General features: G+C 41.8%; 1 protein-coding gene across 1 annotated transcript in view; it reads left to right on the top strand.

Annotated features, from left to right (window-relative positions):
• Positions 1–535: 535 nt before the first annotated feature.
• The window catches only part of LOC139561106 (collagen alpha-6(IV) chain-like), a 251314-nt gene continuing 232642 nt past the window's right edge, over positions 536–19207 (top strand). Inside the window, exons 1-3 of the mRNA XM_071377973.1 lie at positions 536–611; positions 776–905; positions 1086–1131. Coding sequence (XP_071234074.1) covers positions 895–905; positions 1086–1131 — 57 coding nt within the window. The 5' untranslated portion in view covers positions 536–611; positions 776–894. The remainder of the gene's footprint in view (positions 612–775; positions 906–1085; positions 1132–19207) is intronic.

Raw genomic sequence — 19207 nt, 5'->3', positions numbered from 1 at the left:
TAGGGAATTTAGCGGTTTATGCCACATTCCAATGTTAGTCGGAACTAGGAAACTCAGAATTGTACAACTTGCTAACTGGTTCTAGTCCACGTGCAGTTCAACCAATTAGCAGGTCCTACATTCCAGAGTCCCCTAATTCTGACTAGCAGTTGAACGCGGCATTATGCAAAGTAGAACATTCCACAAAGATCACACTGCCTTCTCAGAAGAGTGATCAATGATCAATTAATGCTTTCTTCTCGTTTACAGTTCAATAATGCAGTTTTAACATCTTTATAAAAGCAACCTCGTCAAAGGTAGCCTATACACTCAAGGTATCAATGTTTTCAACGTTCGCTGTCTTAATTGCATAGTTTGTCACAAGACATGTGTATTTAATCTCCTATTAAATCGTAATGAAACATAAAACTGTAATCTTGTTGACTTTTTATCATTTATTCGAGTAGTGATAGTACCATAGGGGTTTCTAACTAAAGTGGGTAACCAGTGTGTAAGGGTAGGCTATGCGTGACAATGCTAAAGGCCCGCCCCTCTGCTCTCATGCACTGCGAAGTAGTTGCGGTGCGTGAAACAACTCGGTCAGGGAACGAACGTTTTCACAAGTGAACTTGGTGAGTTTTAACTTTCCCTATTCTTTATAGCGTAAAACGACGAAATAACCTAACGATTTCAACTAGTCCTAACGAAAATAGCCCTTTGGTGCGTGATTCTCCCTCATTTGAAATCTCTCTCTCTCTCTCGCTTTGGTCTTTCTTCTCGTCTTTCGGTGGCACAGACGCTTTTTGGATTCATCAATGAGCTCGTCCAGGCACTTGTAGCTGCTTGGAGTGAAGACGGGACTGGGAGACCGCTACCAGGAAAACGACCAGTTTTTTCTTTCAGTCTGGATTCAACATGAAATTCTGGTGCGTTTATTTGAGCTCAAAATTATCTGTTGTCGTAGCGGTATAGTTGACATTGCTTGCCAGTTTAAAACTGTTCTGTAGCCAAATAGCTTATCCCGCGAATACTTTATTATAAAGTTAGTATAACTTCAGTTTATTTTTAAAGCCAGCCTGATATATAATTGTTTATTTCTCTTTTAGGATTTGTGTACTCGCTGTCAGCTGGGCAGTTGAAGCGACACACGGGGTAAGTGCTAACTTACTCATAGTTAATAAGGGCTCTCGACTCGAGTGTGCGCATGTAACCTTCAATCAACTGATAAGGCTACAGCCTTGAAGTTGTGTTATTTTTCTATCGCTGTATTGCAAGCCTCTGATTTATATTTTAGGGCAACATTGTTTCAAACAATATGGTGCATGACCAGCGCTGTGTCAGTTTAGGTTACCAGAGGTGCACCGCTCTATTGCGCAGAGCAGGGCTCGCTGGTGTGTTTTACAACAATTATTATCCCTAGGCTATGTATATTCCAAATGCTTATATGATGCAAAGGCGTCTTGTACATGTATTATATATATTTAGATATTGTAAGACTGTTGTTTGACTCAGCCACTTATTGGTGGCTAATTCAAAAGAAACATCACGACATATTCACGCTCACTGTAGCTTTCTCTAGGACATGGCACAGTGTGCGTGTTAAATGCAGGATTCATGCCTTCTCAGAGAATCACCCTTCCTCTTTTGGGGGAATTTAAATATTTGTCTGGGGTTTATTGAGCGCTGTCTGTAGATTCTGGACGCTGATTACAAGAGCCCACCAGTCAAACTGCTTACTGACCTTTCATCCATAATTTGAGTTTTACGCATGTGAAGATGTTCTTTATTTCAACATCATCCAGTCAGTGACAGATGGCCATTTTACTATTATAATTAACATTTTCATAATGATTTAGAAAGTTAAAACGCACATGATTTATCCCCATAGTTGCAACTATCATTTATTTCGTTTTGTTTTACTTGTATTTATTGCATACTGTCTGTAGGATAGAATACTGAATACTGTCTGTAGGATAGAATACTGAATACTGTCTGTAGGATAGAATACTGAATACTGTCTGTAGGATAGAATACTGAATACTGTCTGTAGGATAGAATACTGAATACTGTCTGTAGGATAGAATACTGAATACTGTCTGTAGGATAGAATACTGAATACTGTCTGTAGGATAGAATACTGAATACTGTCTTGTAGGATAGAATACTGAATACTGTCTGTAGGATAGAATACTGAATACTGTCTGTAGGATAGAATACTGAATACTGTCTGTAGGATAGAATACTGAATACTGTCTGTAGGATAGAATACTGAATACTGTCTGTAGGCCCACTGAGATTTGCGAGCGAGTCAAACCCCGCTCCCTTTTGAATAATTCAACAAATAACTTTAGCCTCACCTGGAGCGCCTCATTCACGGTATGGTTTACAGGCCTGCCTACGTGTAATTGCCATACATTTCTAATACATGCATAGCCTAGTAACGCTATGAGGATTTAATGATGACTAAGATATAAAGATTGTAGTCACAGTTATAGTCACAATTATAGTCATAGTTTACACTTTCTTTTAAAGAAATAAATTTATGTCTGATTTTCCGTTAATACATCCGCACATTAACATCTAGTATTTTCTAAGAACGGGTTGATTGCAAAATGAGGTCTTGATGCCCTAGTCTGGACCTATGCGATATCTGAGCATTCTATGGAACCATTGTAGCGGAGAGAGAATTGACCTCATGCGCTACAGCCTAGGTGATGGTTGCTCTGGGAACCAAGTGTACTGGCCCCACGTTAACTCATCATGCAAGAGTATGACCGAAACATGTCTGTTCTAAAGAAAAAACATGTTCCTTCAGATACTTTCTTTATATTGTATTACCTGCCCTAATATAACACAGTATTCATGTTATTGCAGCTTGTATGCACTTGGAAGTTTGCTTGTAGTCTCTGCGTATTTATGGGTCATCATGCAATCACCTTAGAAACTAAGCTAGTGTTGACTTATGCAGATGTTACAACTCACAGAGGTCAGGTCATGTGCGAATAGGGTTAACCTTATATCCTGCGCCTTAAGATGATGTCATAAAAGGTTATTGTAGGCTGTGTATAGATCATGTCTTGAGAGGCTAAATGGGTTTGTATTTGTATTTATTATGGATCTCCATTAGCTGCTGGCAAGGCTGCTATTCTTCCTGGGGTCCAGCAAAATGAAGGCAGTTATGCAATTTTAAAAACATTTCAATACATTCACAACAGATTTCACAACACATTAAGTGTGTCCCCTCAGGCCACTACTTTACTACCACATATCTACAACACAAAATCCATCTACACGTGTGTGTATAGTGCGAATGGTATTGTGTGTGTGCGTGTATGCATGTGCCTGTGTTTGTCTCTCCACAGTCCCCGCTGTGAAAATCTGATTCTACTGCTTGCATGAGTTACTTAATGTGGAAAAGAGTTCTATGTAATCATGGGTCTATGAAATACTGTGTGCCTCCCACAGTCTGCTCTTGGGGACTGTGAAGGGACCTCTGGTGGAAGGTCTTGTGGGGTATGCATGGGTGTCCGAGCTGTGTGTCAGATATACTTGAATGTGTTGTGTCAGCATTTGTTGCAGGCATGTCATGCCTAAATACGCTCATCTTGCCAATGAAAAAAATCCTTAATGTAGTTGGCAATATCAGTGGGTTTTGTTATGAATGAGCCATCTGAATCAATGAATGATGGAGCTGAGTTTGCCTTTTTGCCCAACATTTCAGTTAAGGTGCTCCAAAGCTTTTTACTATCATTCTTTATATAATTTATCTTTGTTTCATAGTATAGTTTATTTAAATTTTTATTCAGTTTAGTCACATGATTTCTCACTTTGCAGTACGTTTGCCAATCGGTTGTGCAGCCAGACTTATTTGCCGTACTCTTTGCCTCATCCTTCTCAACCATTCCATTTTTCAGTTCCTCATAAATCAAAGGGGATTTAACCATTTTCACCCCAGTCATTTTCTTGTTGGGTGCATACCTATAAGTAACTGGAATAAGCAATTTTATAAATGTGTCAAGTGCAGCATCTGGTTCCTCCTCATTACACACCACAGACCAGCAAATATTCTTTACATCATCAACACAAGAATCACTACAAAAATTGAATGACCTCTTATACACTATATTACTTTTCCTAGATATGGCTATTATATTGGGATCACTACATCCGATTGATTTGGATAATGCTTTAAAGCAAGTTTCTGCAGCTTGAGTAAAGATGTGATCAATACACATACAGTTGAAGTCAGAAGTTTACGTACAATTAGGTTGGAGGCTTTAACTCGTCTCTCAACCACTCCACACATTTCTTGTTAACAAACTATAGTTTTGGCAAGTCGGTTAAGACATCTACTTTGCGCATGACACAAGTCATTTTTCCAACAATTGTTTACAGACAGATTATTTCACTTATAATTCACTGTATCACAATTCCAGTGGTTCAGAAGTTTACGTACACTAAGTTGACTGTGCCCTTAAACAGCTTGGAAAATTCCAGAAAATGACGTCATGGCTTTAGAAGCTTCTGATAGGCTAATTGACATCATTTGAGTCAATTGGAGATGTACCTGTGGATGTATTTCAAGGCCTACCTTCAAACTCAGTGCCTCTTTGCTTGACATCATGGGAAAATCAAAAGAAATCAGCCAAGACCTCAGGAAATGAATGTGTAGACCTTCTAGAGATGAACGTACTTTGGTGCAAAAAGTGCTAATCAATCCCAGAACAACAGCAAAGGACCTTGTGAAAATGCTGGAGGAAACAGGTACAAAAGTATCTATATCCACAGTAAAACAAGTCCTATATCGACATAATCCGAAAGGCTGTTTAGCAAGGAAGAAGCCACTGCTCCAGAACTGCCATAAAAAAGCCAGACTACGGTTTGCAACTGCACATGGGGACAAAGATCGTACTTTTTGGAGAAATGTCCTCTGGTCTGATGAAACTGTTTGGCTATAATGACCATCATTATGTTTGGAGGAAAAAGGGGGAGGCTTGCAAGCCGAAGAACACCATCCCAACCGTGAAGCACGGGGGTGGCAACATCATGTTGTGGGGGTGCTTTGCTGTATGAGGGACTGGTGCAAGTTGTGGAAAAATGGCTTAAGGACAACAAAGTGAAGGTATTGGAGTGGCCATCACAAAGCCCCGACCTCAATCCCATAGAAAATGTGTGGGCAGAACTGAAAAAGTGTGTGCGAGCATGGAGGTCTACAAACCTGACTCAGTTACACCAGCTCTGTCAGGAGGAATGGGCCAAAATTCACCCAACTTATTGTGGGAAGCTTGTGGAAGGCTACCCAAAACATTTGACTTAAGTTAAACAATTTAAAGGCAATGCTACCAAATTCTAATTGAGTGTATGTAAACCTCTGACCCACTGGCAATGCGATGAAAGAAATAAAAGCTGAAATAAATCATTCTCTCTACTATTATTCTGACATTTCACATTCTTAAAATAAAGTGGTGATCCTAACTGACCTAAGACAGGGAATTTGTACTTGGATTAAATGTCAGGAATTGTGAAAAACTGAATTTAAATGTATTTGGCTAAGGTGTATGTATAGTTCCGACTTCAGATTAGATCAGATCTGTAGATCATTTAATTCCTGTGCTGTTTGTAACTACCCTGCTAGGTTAACTGATAATCGGAACCAGGTTGCAGACACTGGTTACAGTTTGAAGCTTTTTCTTGAGTGGGCAGCTTGATGAAAGCCAGACAATATTGAAATCACCCAGAAAATATACCTCTCTGTTGATATCACATACAGGCCATTGTCAAGCATTTTACACATATTATCCAGATACTGACTGTTAGCACTTGGTGATCTACAGCAGCTTCCCACCAGAATGGGCTTTCGGTGAGGCAGATGAACCTGTAGAACCAAAATTACTTCAACTGTATTTAACATGAGGTCGTCTCTAAGCTTTACAGGAATGTGGTTCTGAATATAGCCAGCAACACCGCCTCCGTTGGCATTTCTGTATTTTCTGTACATGTTAAAATCATGTATTGCTTCCACTGTATCATCAAAGATATTATCTAAGTGAGTTTCAGAGATAGTCAGAATAGGAATGTCATCTGTTACTAGCAAGTTATTGACTTCATGAACCTTGTTTCTTAGGCTACATAATGTATGTTACATATCTGGGCTGGTTTTTTTCTGGGATGCTTGATTGTTTTCATTGCTTTAATACAAAATCAAATCAAATCAAATTGTATTTGTCACAAGCGCCGAATACAACAGGTGTAGACCTTACAGTGAAATGCTTACTTACAAGCCCTTAACCAACAATGCAGTTTTAAGAAAATACCTTAAAAAAAAGTAAGAGATAAGAATAACAAATAATTAAAGAGCAGCAGTAAATAACAATAGCGGGGTTATATACAGGGGGGTACCGGTACAGAGTCAATGTGCAGATATACAGGGGGCACCGGTGTCGAGGTAATTGAGGTAATATGTACATGTAGGTAGAGTTATTAAAGTGACTATGCGTAGATAATAACAGAGAGTAGCAGCAGCATAGAAGGGGGGAGCAATGCAAATAGTCTGGGTAGCCATTTGATTAGATGTTCAGGAGTTTTATGGCTTGGGGGTAGAAGCTGTTTAGAAGCCTCTTGAACCTATATTTGGTGCTCCGGTACCGCTTGCCATGCTATAGCAGAGAGAACAGTCTATGACAAGGGTGGCTGGAGTGTTGTTTTAGGGCCTTCCTTTGACACCACCTGGTATAGAGGTCCTGGATGGCAGGAAGCTTGGCCCCGGTGATGTAACTACCCTCTGTAGTGCCTTGCAGTCGGAGGCCGAGCAGTTGCCATACCAGGTAGTGATGCAACCCGTCAGGTGCAGCTGTAAAACATTTTGAGGATCTGAGGACCCATGCCAAATCTTTTCTGTCTCCTGAGGAAGAATAGGTTTTGTCGTGCCCTCTTCACGACTGTCTTTGTGTGCTTGGACCATGTTAGTTTGTTGGTGATGTGGACACCAAGGAACTTGAAGCACTCAACCTGCTCCACTACAGCCCCGTCGATGAGAATGGGGGCTTGCTCGGTCCTCCTTTTCCTGTAGTCCACAATCATCTCCTTTGTCTTGATCACGTTGAGGGTGAGGTTGTTGTCCTTGCACAACATGGTCAGGTCTCTGACCTCCCTATCTGCTGTCTCATCATTGTCGGTCATCAGGCCTACCACTGTTGTGTCATCTGCAAACTTAATGATGGTGTTGGAGTCATGCACTGCCATGTAGTCATGAGGGAACAGGGAGTACAGAAAGGGACTGAGCACGCACCCCTGAGGGGCCCCCGTGTTGAGTATCAGCGTGGCGGATGTGTTGTTACCTACCCTTACCACCTGGGGGCGGCCTGTCAGGAAGTCCAGGATCCAGTTGCAGAGGGAGGTGTTTAGTCCCAGGATCCTTAGCTTAGTGATGAGCTTTGAGGGCACTATGGTGTTGAACGCTAAGCTCAAGTCAATGAATAGCATTCTCACATAGGTGTTCCTTTTGTCCAGGTGTGAAAGAGCAGTGTGGAGTGCAACAGAGATTGCATCATCTGTGGATCTGTTGTTGTGGTATGCAAATTGGAGTGTGTCAAGGGTTTCTGGGATAATGGTGTTGATGGGAGCGATGACCAGCCTTTCAAAGCACTTCATGGCTACAGACGTGTGCTACAGTAATCCGTCTGGCCCTGCGGCCTTGTGAATGTTGACCTGTTTAAAGGTCTTACTCACATCGGCTGCGGAGAGAGTGATCACACAGTCTTCCGGAACAGCTGGTGCTCTCATGCATGTTTCAGTGTTACTTGCATCGAAGCAAGCATAGAAGTTATTTAGCTTGTCTAGTAGGCTCGTGTCACTGGGCAGCTCTCGGCTGTGCTTCCCTTTGTAGTCTGTAATAGTTTGCAAGCCCTGCCACATCCTACGTGCATCGGAGCCGGTGTAGTACGATTCGATCTTATTCCTGTATTGACGGTTTGCTTGTTTGATGGTTTGTCGGAGGGCATAGCGGGATTTCTTTTAAGCTTCCAGGTTAGAGTCTCGCTCCTTGAAATCGGAAGCTCTAACCTTTAGCTCAGTGTGAATGTTGCCTGTAATCCATGGCTTCTGGTTGGGGTTTGTACGTACAGTCACTGTGGGGACGTCGTCATCAATGCACTTATTGATGAAGCCAGTGACTGATGTGGTGTACTCTTCAATGCCATCTGAAGAATCTCGGAACATATTCCAGTCTGTGCAAGCAAAACAGTCCTGTAGTTTAGCGTATGCTACATCTGACTACTTTTTTTATAGGCCGAGTTACTGGTGTTTCCTGCTTTAATATTTGCATGTAAACAGGAATCTGGAGGATATAATTATGGTCAGATTTGCCAAATGGAGGGCGAGAAAGAGCTTTGTAAGCGTCTCTGTGTGTGGAGTAAAGGTGGTCTAGAGTTTTTTTCCCCTCTGGTTGCACATTTAACATGCTGACAGAAATGAGGTAAAACTGATTTAATTTTCCCTGCATTAAAGTCCCCGGCCACTAGGAGTGCCGGCTCTGGATGAGCGTCTTCCTGTTTGCTTGTGGCGGAATACAGCTCATTGAGTGCAGTTTTAGTGCCATCATCGGTCTGTGGTGGTATGTAGACGTCTACGAAAAATACAGATGAAAACTAGATAGTGTGGTCCACAGCTTATCATGAGAGACTCTTCCTCAGGCGATCAAAACCTTGAGACTTCCTTAGATATCGTGCACCAGCTGTTGTTAACAAATATGCATAGGCCCCAGCCCAGTGTCTTACCAGAGGCTGCTGTTCTATCCTACCGATAGAGTGTAATACCCGCCAGCTGTATGTTATTAATGCCGTCGTTCAGCCACGACTCTGTAAAACATAAGATATTACAGTTAATGTCCAGTTGGTAGGATTTACGTGCTTTCAGTTCGTTCCATTTATTTTCCAGCAATTGAACGTTAGCTAACAGTACGGATGGCAAATGACAAAGGCAGATTAGCAACTCGCTGCCTGATCCTCAGAAGGCACCCCGATCTCTTTCTGCAAAATCGCAGTTTCTTTCTCCAGCGAATGACGGGGATGAAGGCCTGTTCGAGTGTTTTGAGTATATCCTTCCCATCCGACTCATTAAAGAAAAATTCTTCATACAATTCGAGGTGAGTAATCGCTGTTCTGATGTCCAGAAGCTCTTTTTGGTCATAAGATGGTAGCAGCAACTTTATGTACAAAATAAAGTTATAAACAATGTGAAAAATAAATAAATAAATAGAGCCAATTAAACAGCAGCCATACTCTCCGGTGCCATCTTCACTAGTCTTGTGTGTGTGTGTGTGTGTGTGTGTGTGTGTGTGTGTGTGTGTGTGTGTGTGTGTGTGTGTGTGTGTGTGTGTGTGTGTGTGTGTGTGTGTGTGTGTGTGTGTGTGTGTGTGTGACACTACAAGCAGCTGCCTTTGGGCTTTTTGTGTGTGCGCGTGGTCATTCTCTTGTGGCTTCACTGTAATGAAATGAGTCAGTGTTTATGGATACATATATGGTCAGCTTTTGGCTCTCAATTCAATAGAGACTGATTAGAGATTGAAACGGTCCCTAATTTGTTTATTATTGTAGTTAGTGAATGACTGATTGATTATTAGAAAGATCCCTCCCTATATGCCTTTATTGTCAATTGAGTCATCTTAGTTTGGTCTAGTGTTAGTTATGTGAGGTCAGACTTTGACGAGGGTAGATTGGGTGGTGATACAACCTATCATCACCTTCAGTGGAGATCAGCTGATCTGTGGTTAACCTAAGTAGTCAGAGATAGCAGAGGTGGTTCCAATCTCAACCCTACCACAGAGAGAGGTGGTGAAGCGTGTAGGGACTCTCTCTCGCTCTCTCAATTCACTTTCATTTCAAAGGGCTTTATTGGAATGGGAAACATATGTTTATATTGCCGAAGCAAGTTAAATAGATAATGAACAGAAGTGATGTAAACAATAAATGAACAGTTAACATTACACTCACAAATGTTCCAAAGGAATACCGGGGCGGCAGGTAGACTAGTGGTTAGAGTGTAGGGGCGGCAGGTAGACTAGTGGTTAGAGTGTAGGGGCGGCAGGTAGACTAGTGGTTAGAGTGTAGGGGCGGCAGGTAGACTAGTGGTTAGAGTGTAGGGGCGGCAGGTAGACTAGTGGTTAGAGTGTAGGGGCGGCAGGTAGACTAGTGGTTAGAGTGTAGGGGCGGCAGGTAGACTAGTGGTTAGAGTGTAGGGACGGCAGGTAGACTAGTGGTTAGAGTGTAGGGGCGGCAGGTAGACTAGTGGTTAGAGTGTAGGCGCGGCAGGTAGACTAGTGGTTAGAGTGTAGGGGCGGCAGGTAGACTAGTGGTTAGAGTGTAGGGGCGGCAGGTAGACTAGTGGTTAGAGTGTAGGGGCGGCAGGTAGACTAGTGGTTAGAGTGTAGAGGCGGCAGGTAGACTAGTGGTTAGAGTGTAGGGGCGGCAGGTAGACTAGTGGTTAGAGTGTAGGGGCGGCAGGTAGACTAGTGGTTAGAGTGTAGGGGCGGCAGGTAGACTAGTGGTTAGAGTGTAGGGGCGGCAGGTAGACTAGTGGTTAGAGTGTAGGGGCGGCAGGTAGACTAGTGGTTAGAGTGTAGGGGCGGCAGGTAGCGTTAGTGGTTAGAGTGTAGGGGCGGCAGGTAGACTAGTGGTTAGAGTGTAGGGGCGGCAGGTAGACTAGTGGTTAGAGTGTAGGGACGGCAGGTAGACTAGTGGTTAGAGTGTAGGGGCGGCAGGTAGACTAGTGGTTAGAGTGTAGGGGCGGCAGGTAGACTAGTGGTTAGAGTGTAGAGGCGGCAGGTAGACTAGTGGTTAGAGTGTAGAGGCGGCAGGTAGACTAGTGGTTAGAGTGTAGGGACGGCAGGTAGACTAGTGGTTAGAGTGTAGGGGCGGCAGGTAGACTAGTGGTTAGAGTGTAGGGGCGGCAGGTAGACTAGTGGTTAGAGTGTAGGGGCGGCAGGTAGACTAGTGGTTAGAGTGTAGGGGCTGCAGGTAGACTAGTGGTTAGAGTGTAGGGGCGGCAGGTAGACTAGTGGTTAGAGTGTAGAGGCGGCAGGTAGACTAGTGGTTAGAGTGTAGGGGCGGCAGGTAGACTAGTGGTTAGAGTGTAGAGGCGGCAGGTAGACTAGTGGTTAGAGTGTAGGGGCGGCAGGTAGACTAGTGGTTAGAGTGTAGGGGCGGCAGGTAGACTAGTGGTTAGAGTGTAGGGGCGGCAGGTAGACTAGTGGTTAGAGTGTAGAGGCGGCAGGTAGACTAGTGGTTAGAGTGTAGGGGCGGCAGGTAGACTAGTCGTTAGAGTGTAGGGGCGGCAGGTAGACTAGTGGTTAGAGCGTTGGGCCACTAACCGAAAGGTTGCTAGGTCGAATCCCCAAGCTGAGAAGGTAAACATCTGTTGTTCTGCCCCTGAACAAGTCAGTGTGTGTTTTCCCAGGCCATCATTGTAAATAAGAATTTGTTCTTAACTGACTTGCCTAGTTAAATAAATAAAAATAGCGCTGTCTTTTATGACCATATTCTGGCTGTATACATCTCTTTCAATTAAATTCAAAGGGCTTTATTCTCATGGGAATATTCTTATCTTCTTTCTCCCGCTCTCCTCCTCTCCTCTCTCCTCTCCTCTCTCCTCTCTCCTCCTCTCCTCTCTCCTCCTCTCCTCTCTCCTCTCTCCTCTCCTCTCTCCTCTCTCCTCTCCTCTCTCCTCCTCTCCTCTCTCCTAGCCATTTGTCTCGCTCCTTTCTACTGCAGATAACAAAAGGCTTAGGAGATAAGTGTCCACACACACCGTGTCCACACACACAGTCCCTTCAAACTCATGAGATGCCACTGGGCTGAATCAGACTATGATATGTACATAAATCATGCGTTGGGACCCCCCTCCCCTATTTACTTATACTAAGGGGTGAATCCTAACTTTCAGTGTTTCCCTAAGTCATGCATTGATATCAATGGGACCCTAAGCAAAAAAATTATTTGAGTAGACGTTATGATTCACCCCTGAATGATGTGGTGTTCTTCAGTCTAAAAACATAGCAATGTTGTATATTCATTTTTTAAAACTAAAATATTAGTTTGATAGATGGGTACAATATACTCCGGTCTAAAAACAGAACATCACGTCAATCTCAGAACACACAAGAGGAAGAACTGGAGTCTGACACAATCAGCCAATTAGTTGATATATATGTTGAAGAGGGTGGGGCTTAAGCTGCATCCCTGTCTCACCCCACGGCCCTGTGGAAAGAAATGTGTGTGTTTTTTGCCAATTTTAACCGCACACTTATTGTTTGTGTACATTGATTTTTATAATATATTCTCTCTATCTCACCCTCTCTTTCTCTCCCTCATCTACCCCCCCTCTCTCTCCATCTCACCCTCTCTCTCTCTCCCCCTCCCTCACTCCATCTCACCACCTCTCCATCTCACCCTCTCTCTCTCTCCATCTCACCCCCTCTCCCTTTCTCTCTCTCCATCTCACCCTCTCTCTCTCTTTCTCTCTCTCCGTCCATCTCACCCTCCTGCCCTCCCTCCTGGAATTCCAGTGCTACTAGGCAGGACTTGTTGGGATATTTCCCTCTCTGCAGGTGTCACCTCAAGAACATTCCTCCACTAAGTGAGGCAACTGTGGTTCCTACCCCCTCCTTACCTCTCCTCACCCTCTTTTCTCCATGTGTGGATTTGCATGGCCCTGGGCAGTGGAATGCAATAGATGGCCATCAGTTTCCAACCTGTGTGTGTGTGTGTGTGTGTGTGTGTGTGTGTGTGTGTGTGTGTGTCAGTGAAGGGTAAAAAGCGCCAGAGGTAACACTTATAGACATCTGTCTAAATGTCCTTAGATGGTTGAGGTAGTCACAGGTTGAAAACATGAATAATCAAAGGTGATCTCTCTCTCTCTCTCTCTCTCTCTCTCTCTCTCTCTCTCTCTCTCTCTCTCTCTCTCTCTCTCTCTCTCTCTCTCTCTCAATTCAATTCAATTCAAATCTCTCTCTCTCTCTCTCTCTCTCTCTCTCTCTCCTCTCTCTCACACCCTTCCCCCTATCTCTCCCTCTCTGTCTCTCTCTGTCTATCTCTCTCTCTCCCTCTCTCTCTCTCCCTCTCTCTCTCTCTCTCTCTCTCTCTCTCTCTCTCTCTCTCTCTCTCTCTCTCTCTCTCTCTCTCTCTCTCACACACCCTTCCCCCTATCTCTCTCCCTCTGTCTCTCTCTCTCTCACCCTTTTATTTCTCCCTCTCCCCCCTCTTTCTCCCTCTATCTCACCCCCCCACCCCCGCCCCCCCCCCCTCTCTGTCTCCCCCCTCTCTCTCCCTGTTATCTCTCTGTTATTGCAGGTGTAGCGAAATGTTTGTGTTCCTAGCTCCAACAGTGCAGTAATATCTAACAATACACTAATCTAACATATGAGATGAGTAAAGCAGTATGTAAACATTATTAACGTGACTAGTGTTTCATTATTAAAGTGGCCAGTGATTCCATGTCTATGTCCAGTCTCTCGGTCCCAACTTTGATGCACCTGTACTGACCTCGCCTTCTGGATGGTAGCGGGGTGAACAGGCATCAGTTAGGGTAGAGGTGATATGTTCCTTAACTTCTTGCAACTATAGGGGGTGCTGTTCCGCATTAGCATATTTGGGTCTCCAAATTAAACTGCCTCGTGCTAAATTCTTGATCGTACAATATGCATATTATTGTTATTATTGGATAGAAAACACCTTCTAGTTTCTATAGAAGTTGGAATTTTGTCTCTGAGTGGTACAGAACAATATCTACAGCACTTTTCATGACAGGGGTCAGATTTCAGAAATGTTTACCCCTGATCTGGAGTCTGTTTTTAAGGCGACAGTGAATGCTATGAAGAAACCGACACTGCCTACGTCTTCCTCTGGGTGTCTGTACGTCATCACGTTTTGAATGGAGTCTATTGCACAATCCCAGCCATTATAAAACCACAAAATGTATAGGGACCGCCCTTTCTCGTCGCGCGCCTGAAGCGTGAAGGCCATCGGACTTGCCTCATTCCAAATCGTTGTCTAACCAGCAATATTTCTCCGGTCATGTTTTCAGTCGTTATAGTTGTTAAAAACATCATAATGTAGTTAATTTGAACCGTTTTATAGCAATTTATATCCGTTTAGTGCGATTCTGAGGAATTTATTTGTCGTGCACTTTTTAGCTTTGGAAACGTTTCGGGGTGTCGGTCGTTGGTGGTGGACATTTCGAAGGACAGAGGACATCTATCGACCAAAAGACGTTTATAACATAGAAAGGATACATTGCCCAAGAATCTGATGGAAGAACAGCTCAAAGTAAGCAATATTTAATATGATAAATCGTTGTTCTGTCGAAATATTTTAAACGCATATTTCGCCATTTTGTTTGGTATAGCTTCACTTGGCGAACCCTGTATTGAAAAGTAAGGATAATTTTAAAAATGTAAATCAGCGGTTGCATTAAGAACTAATTTGTCTTTCGATTCCTGTCAACCCTGTATTTTTTAGTCAAGTATATGATTAGCTTTCAATTAAACTAGATCACTCTGATAGATGACGTCAGACATATTGAGGCTTGATTTCCTAGTATTTTTATTGTGTAACCACGGTTTTGTATGGCTAAATATGCACCTTTTCGAACAAACTGTATATGTATGTTGTAAAATGATGTTACAGGAGTGTCATCGGAAGAATTCTGAGAAGGTTAGTGAAAAAATTAATATATTTTGGCGGTGATTACGTTATAGCGCTCTTTGGCTGGAATCGATGCTCTGGTAACGTTTTCACATGTGGTATGCTAACTTATCGATTTATTGTGTTTTCGCTGAAAAACGCTTAGAAAATCTGAAATATGGTCTGAAATCACAAGAACTGGGTCTTTCCATTGCTATGCTTTGTCTATTTTTATGAAATGTTTTATGATGAGTAAATTGGTCATACACGTTGCTCTATCTAGTAATTCTAGTCGATTTGTGATGGTCGGTGCAATTGTAAACTGTGATTTCTACCTGAAATATGCACTTTTTTCTAACAAAAACTATCCTATACCATGAATATGTTATCAGACTGTCATCTGATGGGTTTTTTTATAGGTTATTGGCTATCAATATCTTAGTTGAGCCGAATTGGTGATAGCACCTGAAGGAGTAAGAAACTGATGGAGTTAGAATAGTGGTGTATTTTGCTAACGTGTTTAGCTAATAGATTTACATATTTTGTCTTCCCTGTAAAACATTTTAAAAATCTGAAATGGTGGCTTTATTCACAAGATCTGTATCTTTCATCTGGTGTCTTGGACTTGTGATTTAATGATATTTAGATGCTACTATCTACTTGTGAAGCTATGCTAGCTATGCTAATCAGTGTGTGGGGGGGTGGGGGGTGCTCCCGGACCCGGGGTAGAGGCTCGTTAGAGGTTAACTAGCCTCTCAAAGCACTTTATGATGACTGATGTGAGTGGTACAGGGCGATAGTTATTTAGTTCAGTTTTCTTTGCTTTCTTGGGTACAGGAATAATGATGGACATTTTGAAGCAAGTGGGGACAGCAGACTGGGATAGGGAGAGATTGAATATGTCCGTAAACACTCCAGCCAGCTGGTCTGCGCATGCTCTGAGGACGCGGCTAGGGATGCCATCTGGGCCGGCAGCCTTGCAAAGGTTAACACGCTGAAATGTCTTACTCACGTCAGCCACGGAGAACAAGAGCCCACAGGCCTTGGGAGCGGGCCGCATCAGTGGCACTGTGTTATCCTCAAACCGGGCGAAGAAGGTGTTTAGCTTGTCCGGGAGCAAGACGTCAGTGTCCGCGACGTGGCTGGTTTTCCCTTTGTAGTCCGTGATTGTCTGTAGACCCTGCCACATACAATACGTCTAGTGTCTGAGCCATTGAATTGCGACTCTACTTTGTCAGTGAGTGACATAACATTTTAGAGATATTATTTTGGTCGGTGTTGGTGCTCAGGCTTTTTCTGAGTTGGTGCTACTACAGTGTAGGAGAAAATACTCTGATAGATGTCCTGTCATCTGATTGATTATTAAGTTCTTTATGTTTTTCTTCTTCTTCATATCTCAATCACTGATAGGAGCAGAACAGTGTGGACATCTTTCAATATTTCATATTCTATGTTTTCTTTTGTCTTTCACCTGAACGTGTGTATCTTTCAGCATGTACACAGGGAGGTACCACACTCTATTTCATCAAGTATCAAGTAACACGCTTTTAATGTCACATGGGCAAGTACAGGGAAATGCCTTTCTTGTAAACTGGAAACCCAACAATGCAGTAATACTAGAAGAATAAAAAACACATGAGAAATAAGAAATGTGAAAAACAAACTAAGTAAGAATATTATATACAGAGTAAGTTCAATACCATACTATATACAGGGTCAGTTCAATACCATATTATATACAGGGTCAGTTACAATACCATACTATATACAGGGTCAGTTACAATACCATACTATATACAGGGTCAGTTCAATACCATACTATATACAGGGTCAGTTACAATACCATACTATATACAGGGTCAGTTCAATACCATACTATATACAGGGTCAGTTACAATACCATACTATATACAGGGTCAGTTCAATACCATACTATATACAGGGTCAGTTACAATACCATACTATATACAGGGTCAGTTACAATACCATACTATATACAGGGTCAGTTCAATACCATACTATATACAGGGTCAGTTACAATACCATACTATATACAGGGTCAGTTACAATACCATACTATATACAGGGTCAGTTCAATACCATACTATATACAGGGTCAGTTCAATACCATACTATATACAGGGTCAGTTACAATACCATACTATATACAGGGTCAGTTACAATACCATGCTATATACAGGGCCAGTTACAATACCATACTATATACAGGGTCAGTTACAATACCATACTATATACAGGGTCAGTTACAATACCATGCTATATACAGGGTCAGTTACAATACCATACTATATACAGGGTCAGTTACAATACCATACTATATACAGGGTCAGTTACAATACCATACTATATACAGGGTCAGTTCAATACCATACTATATACAGGGTCAGTTCAATACCATACTATATACAGGGTCAGTTACAATACCATACTATATACAGGGTCAGTTCAATACCATACTATATACAGGGTCAGTTCAATACCATATTATATACAGGGTCAGTTACAATACCATACTATATACAGGGTCAGTTACAATACCATACTATATACAGGGTCAGTTACAATACCATACTATATACAGGGTCAGTTACAATACCATACTATATACAGGGTCAGTTACAATGCCATACTATATACAGGGTCAGTTCAATACCATACTATATACAGGGTCAGGTCAATACCATACTATATACAGGGTCAGTTACAATACCATACTATATACAGGGTCAGTTACAATACCATACTATATACAGGGTCAGTTACAATACCATACTATATACAGGGTCAGTTACAATACCCTGCTATATACAGGGTCAGTTACAATACCATACTATATACAGGGTCAGTTCAATACCATACTATATACAGGGTCAGTTCAATACCATACTATATACAGGGTCAGTTACAATACCATACTATATACAGGGTCAGTTACAATACCATACTATATACAGGGTCAGTTACAATACCATACTATATACAGGGTCAGTTACAATACCATGCTATATACAGGGTCAGTTACAATACCATACTATATACAGGGTCAGATACAATACCATACTACATACAGGGTCAGTTACAATACCATACTATATACAGGGTCAGTTACAATACCATGCTATATACAGGGTCAGTTACAATACCATACTATATACAGGGTCAGATACAATACCATACTACATACAGGGTCAGTTCAATACCATATTATATACAGGGTCAGTTACAATACCATACTATATACAGGGTCAGTTACAATACCATACTATATACAGGGTCAGTTCAATACCATGCTATATACAGGGTCAGTTACAATACCATACTACATACAGGGTCAGTTCAATACCATACTATATACAGGGTCAGTTCAATACCATACTATATACAGGGTCAGTTACAATACCATACTATATACAGGGTCAGTTCAATACCATATTATACACAGGGTCAGTTCAATGCCATACTATATACAGGGTCAGTTACAATACCATACTATATACAGGGTCTGTTACAATACCATACTATATACAGGGTCTGTTACAATACCATACTATATACAGGGTCAGTTACAATACCATACTATATACAGGGTCTGTTACAATACCATACTATATACAGGGTCAGTTACAATACCATACTACATACAGGGTCAGTTACAATACCATACTATATACAGGGTCAGTTACAATACCATACTATATACAGGGTCAGTTACAATACCATACTATATACAGGGTCCGTTACAATACCATACTATATACAGGGTCAGTTACAATACCATACTATATACAGGGTCAGTTCAATACCATATTATATACAGGGTCAGTTCAATACCATACTATATACAGGGTCAGTTACAATACCATACTATATACAGGGTCAGTTACAATACCATACTATATACAGGGTCAGTTACAATACCATACTATATACATGGTCAGTTCAATACCATATTATATACAGGGTCAGTTACAATACCATACTATATACAGGGTCAGTTACAATACCATACTATATACAGGGTCAGTTCAATACCATACTATATACAGGGTCAGTTCAATACCATACTATATACAGGGTCAGTTACAATACCATACTATATACAGGGTCAGTTCAATACCATACTATATACAGGGTCAGTTCAATACCATATTATATACAGGGTCAGTTACAATACCATACTATATACAGGGTCAGTTACAATACCATACTATATACAGGGTCAGTTACAATACCATACTATATACAGGGTCAGTTACAATACCATACTATATACAGGGTCAGTTACAATGCCATACTATATACAGGGTCAGTTCAATACCATACTATATACAGGGTCAGGTCAATACCATACTATATACAGGGTCAGTTACAATACCATACTATATACAGGGTCAGTTACAATACCATACTATATACAGGGTCAGTTACAATACCATACTATATACAGGGTCAGTTACAATACCATGCTATATACAGGGTCAGTTACAATACCATACTATATACAGGGTCAGTTCAATACCATACTATATACA

Source organism: Salvelinus alpinus, chromosome 31, assembly GCF_045679555.1.
Source record: "Salvelinus alpinus chromosome 31, SLU_Salpinus.1, whole genome shotgun sequence".
Taxonomy (NCBI): Eukaryota; Metazoa; Chordata; class Actinopteri; order Salmoniformes; family Salmonidae; genus Salvelinus; species Salvelinus alpinus.
The sequence above is the reverse complement of the archived record's forward strand: the minus strand, read 5'-3'. Positions and strand labels throughout refer to the sequence as shown.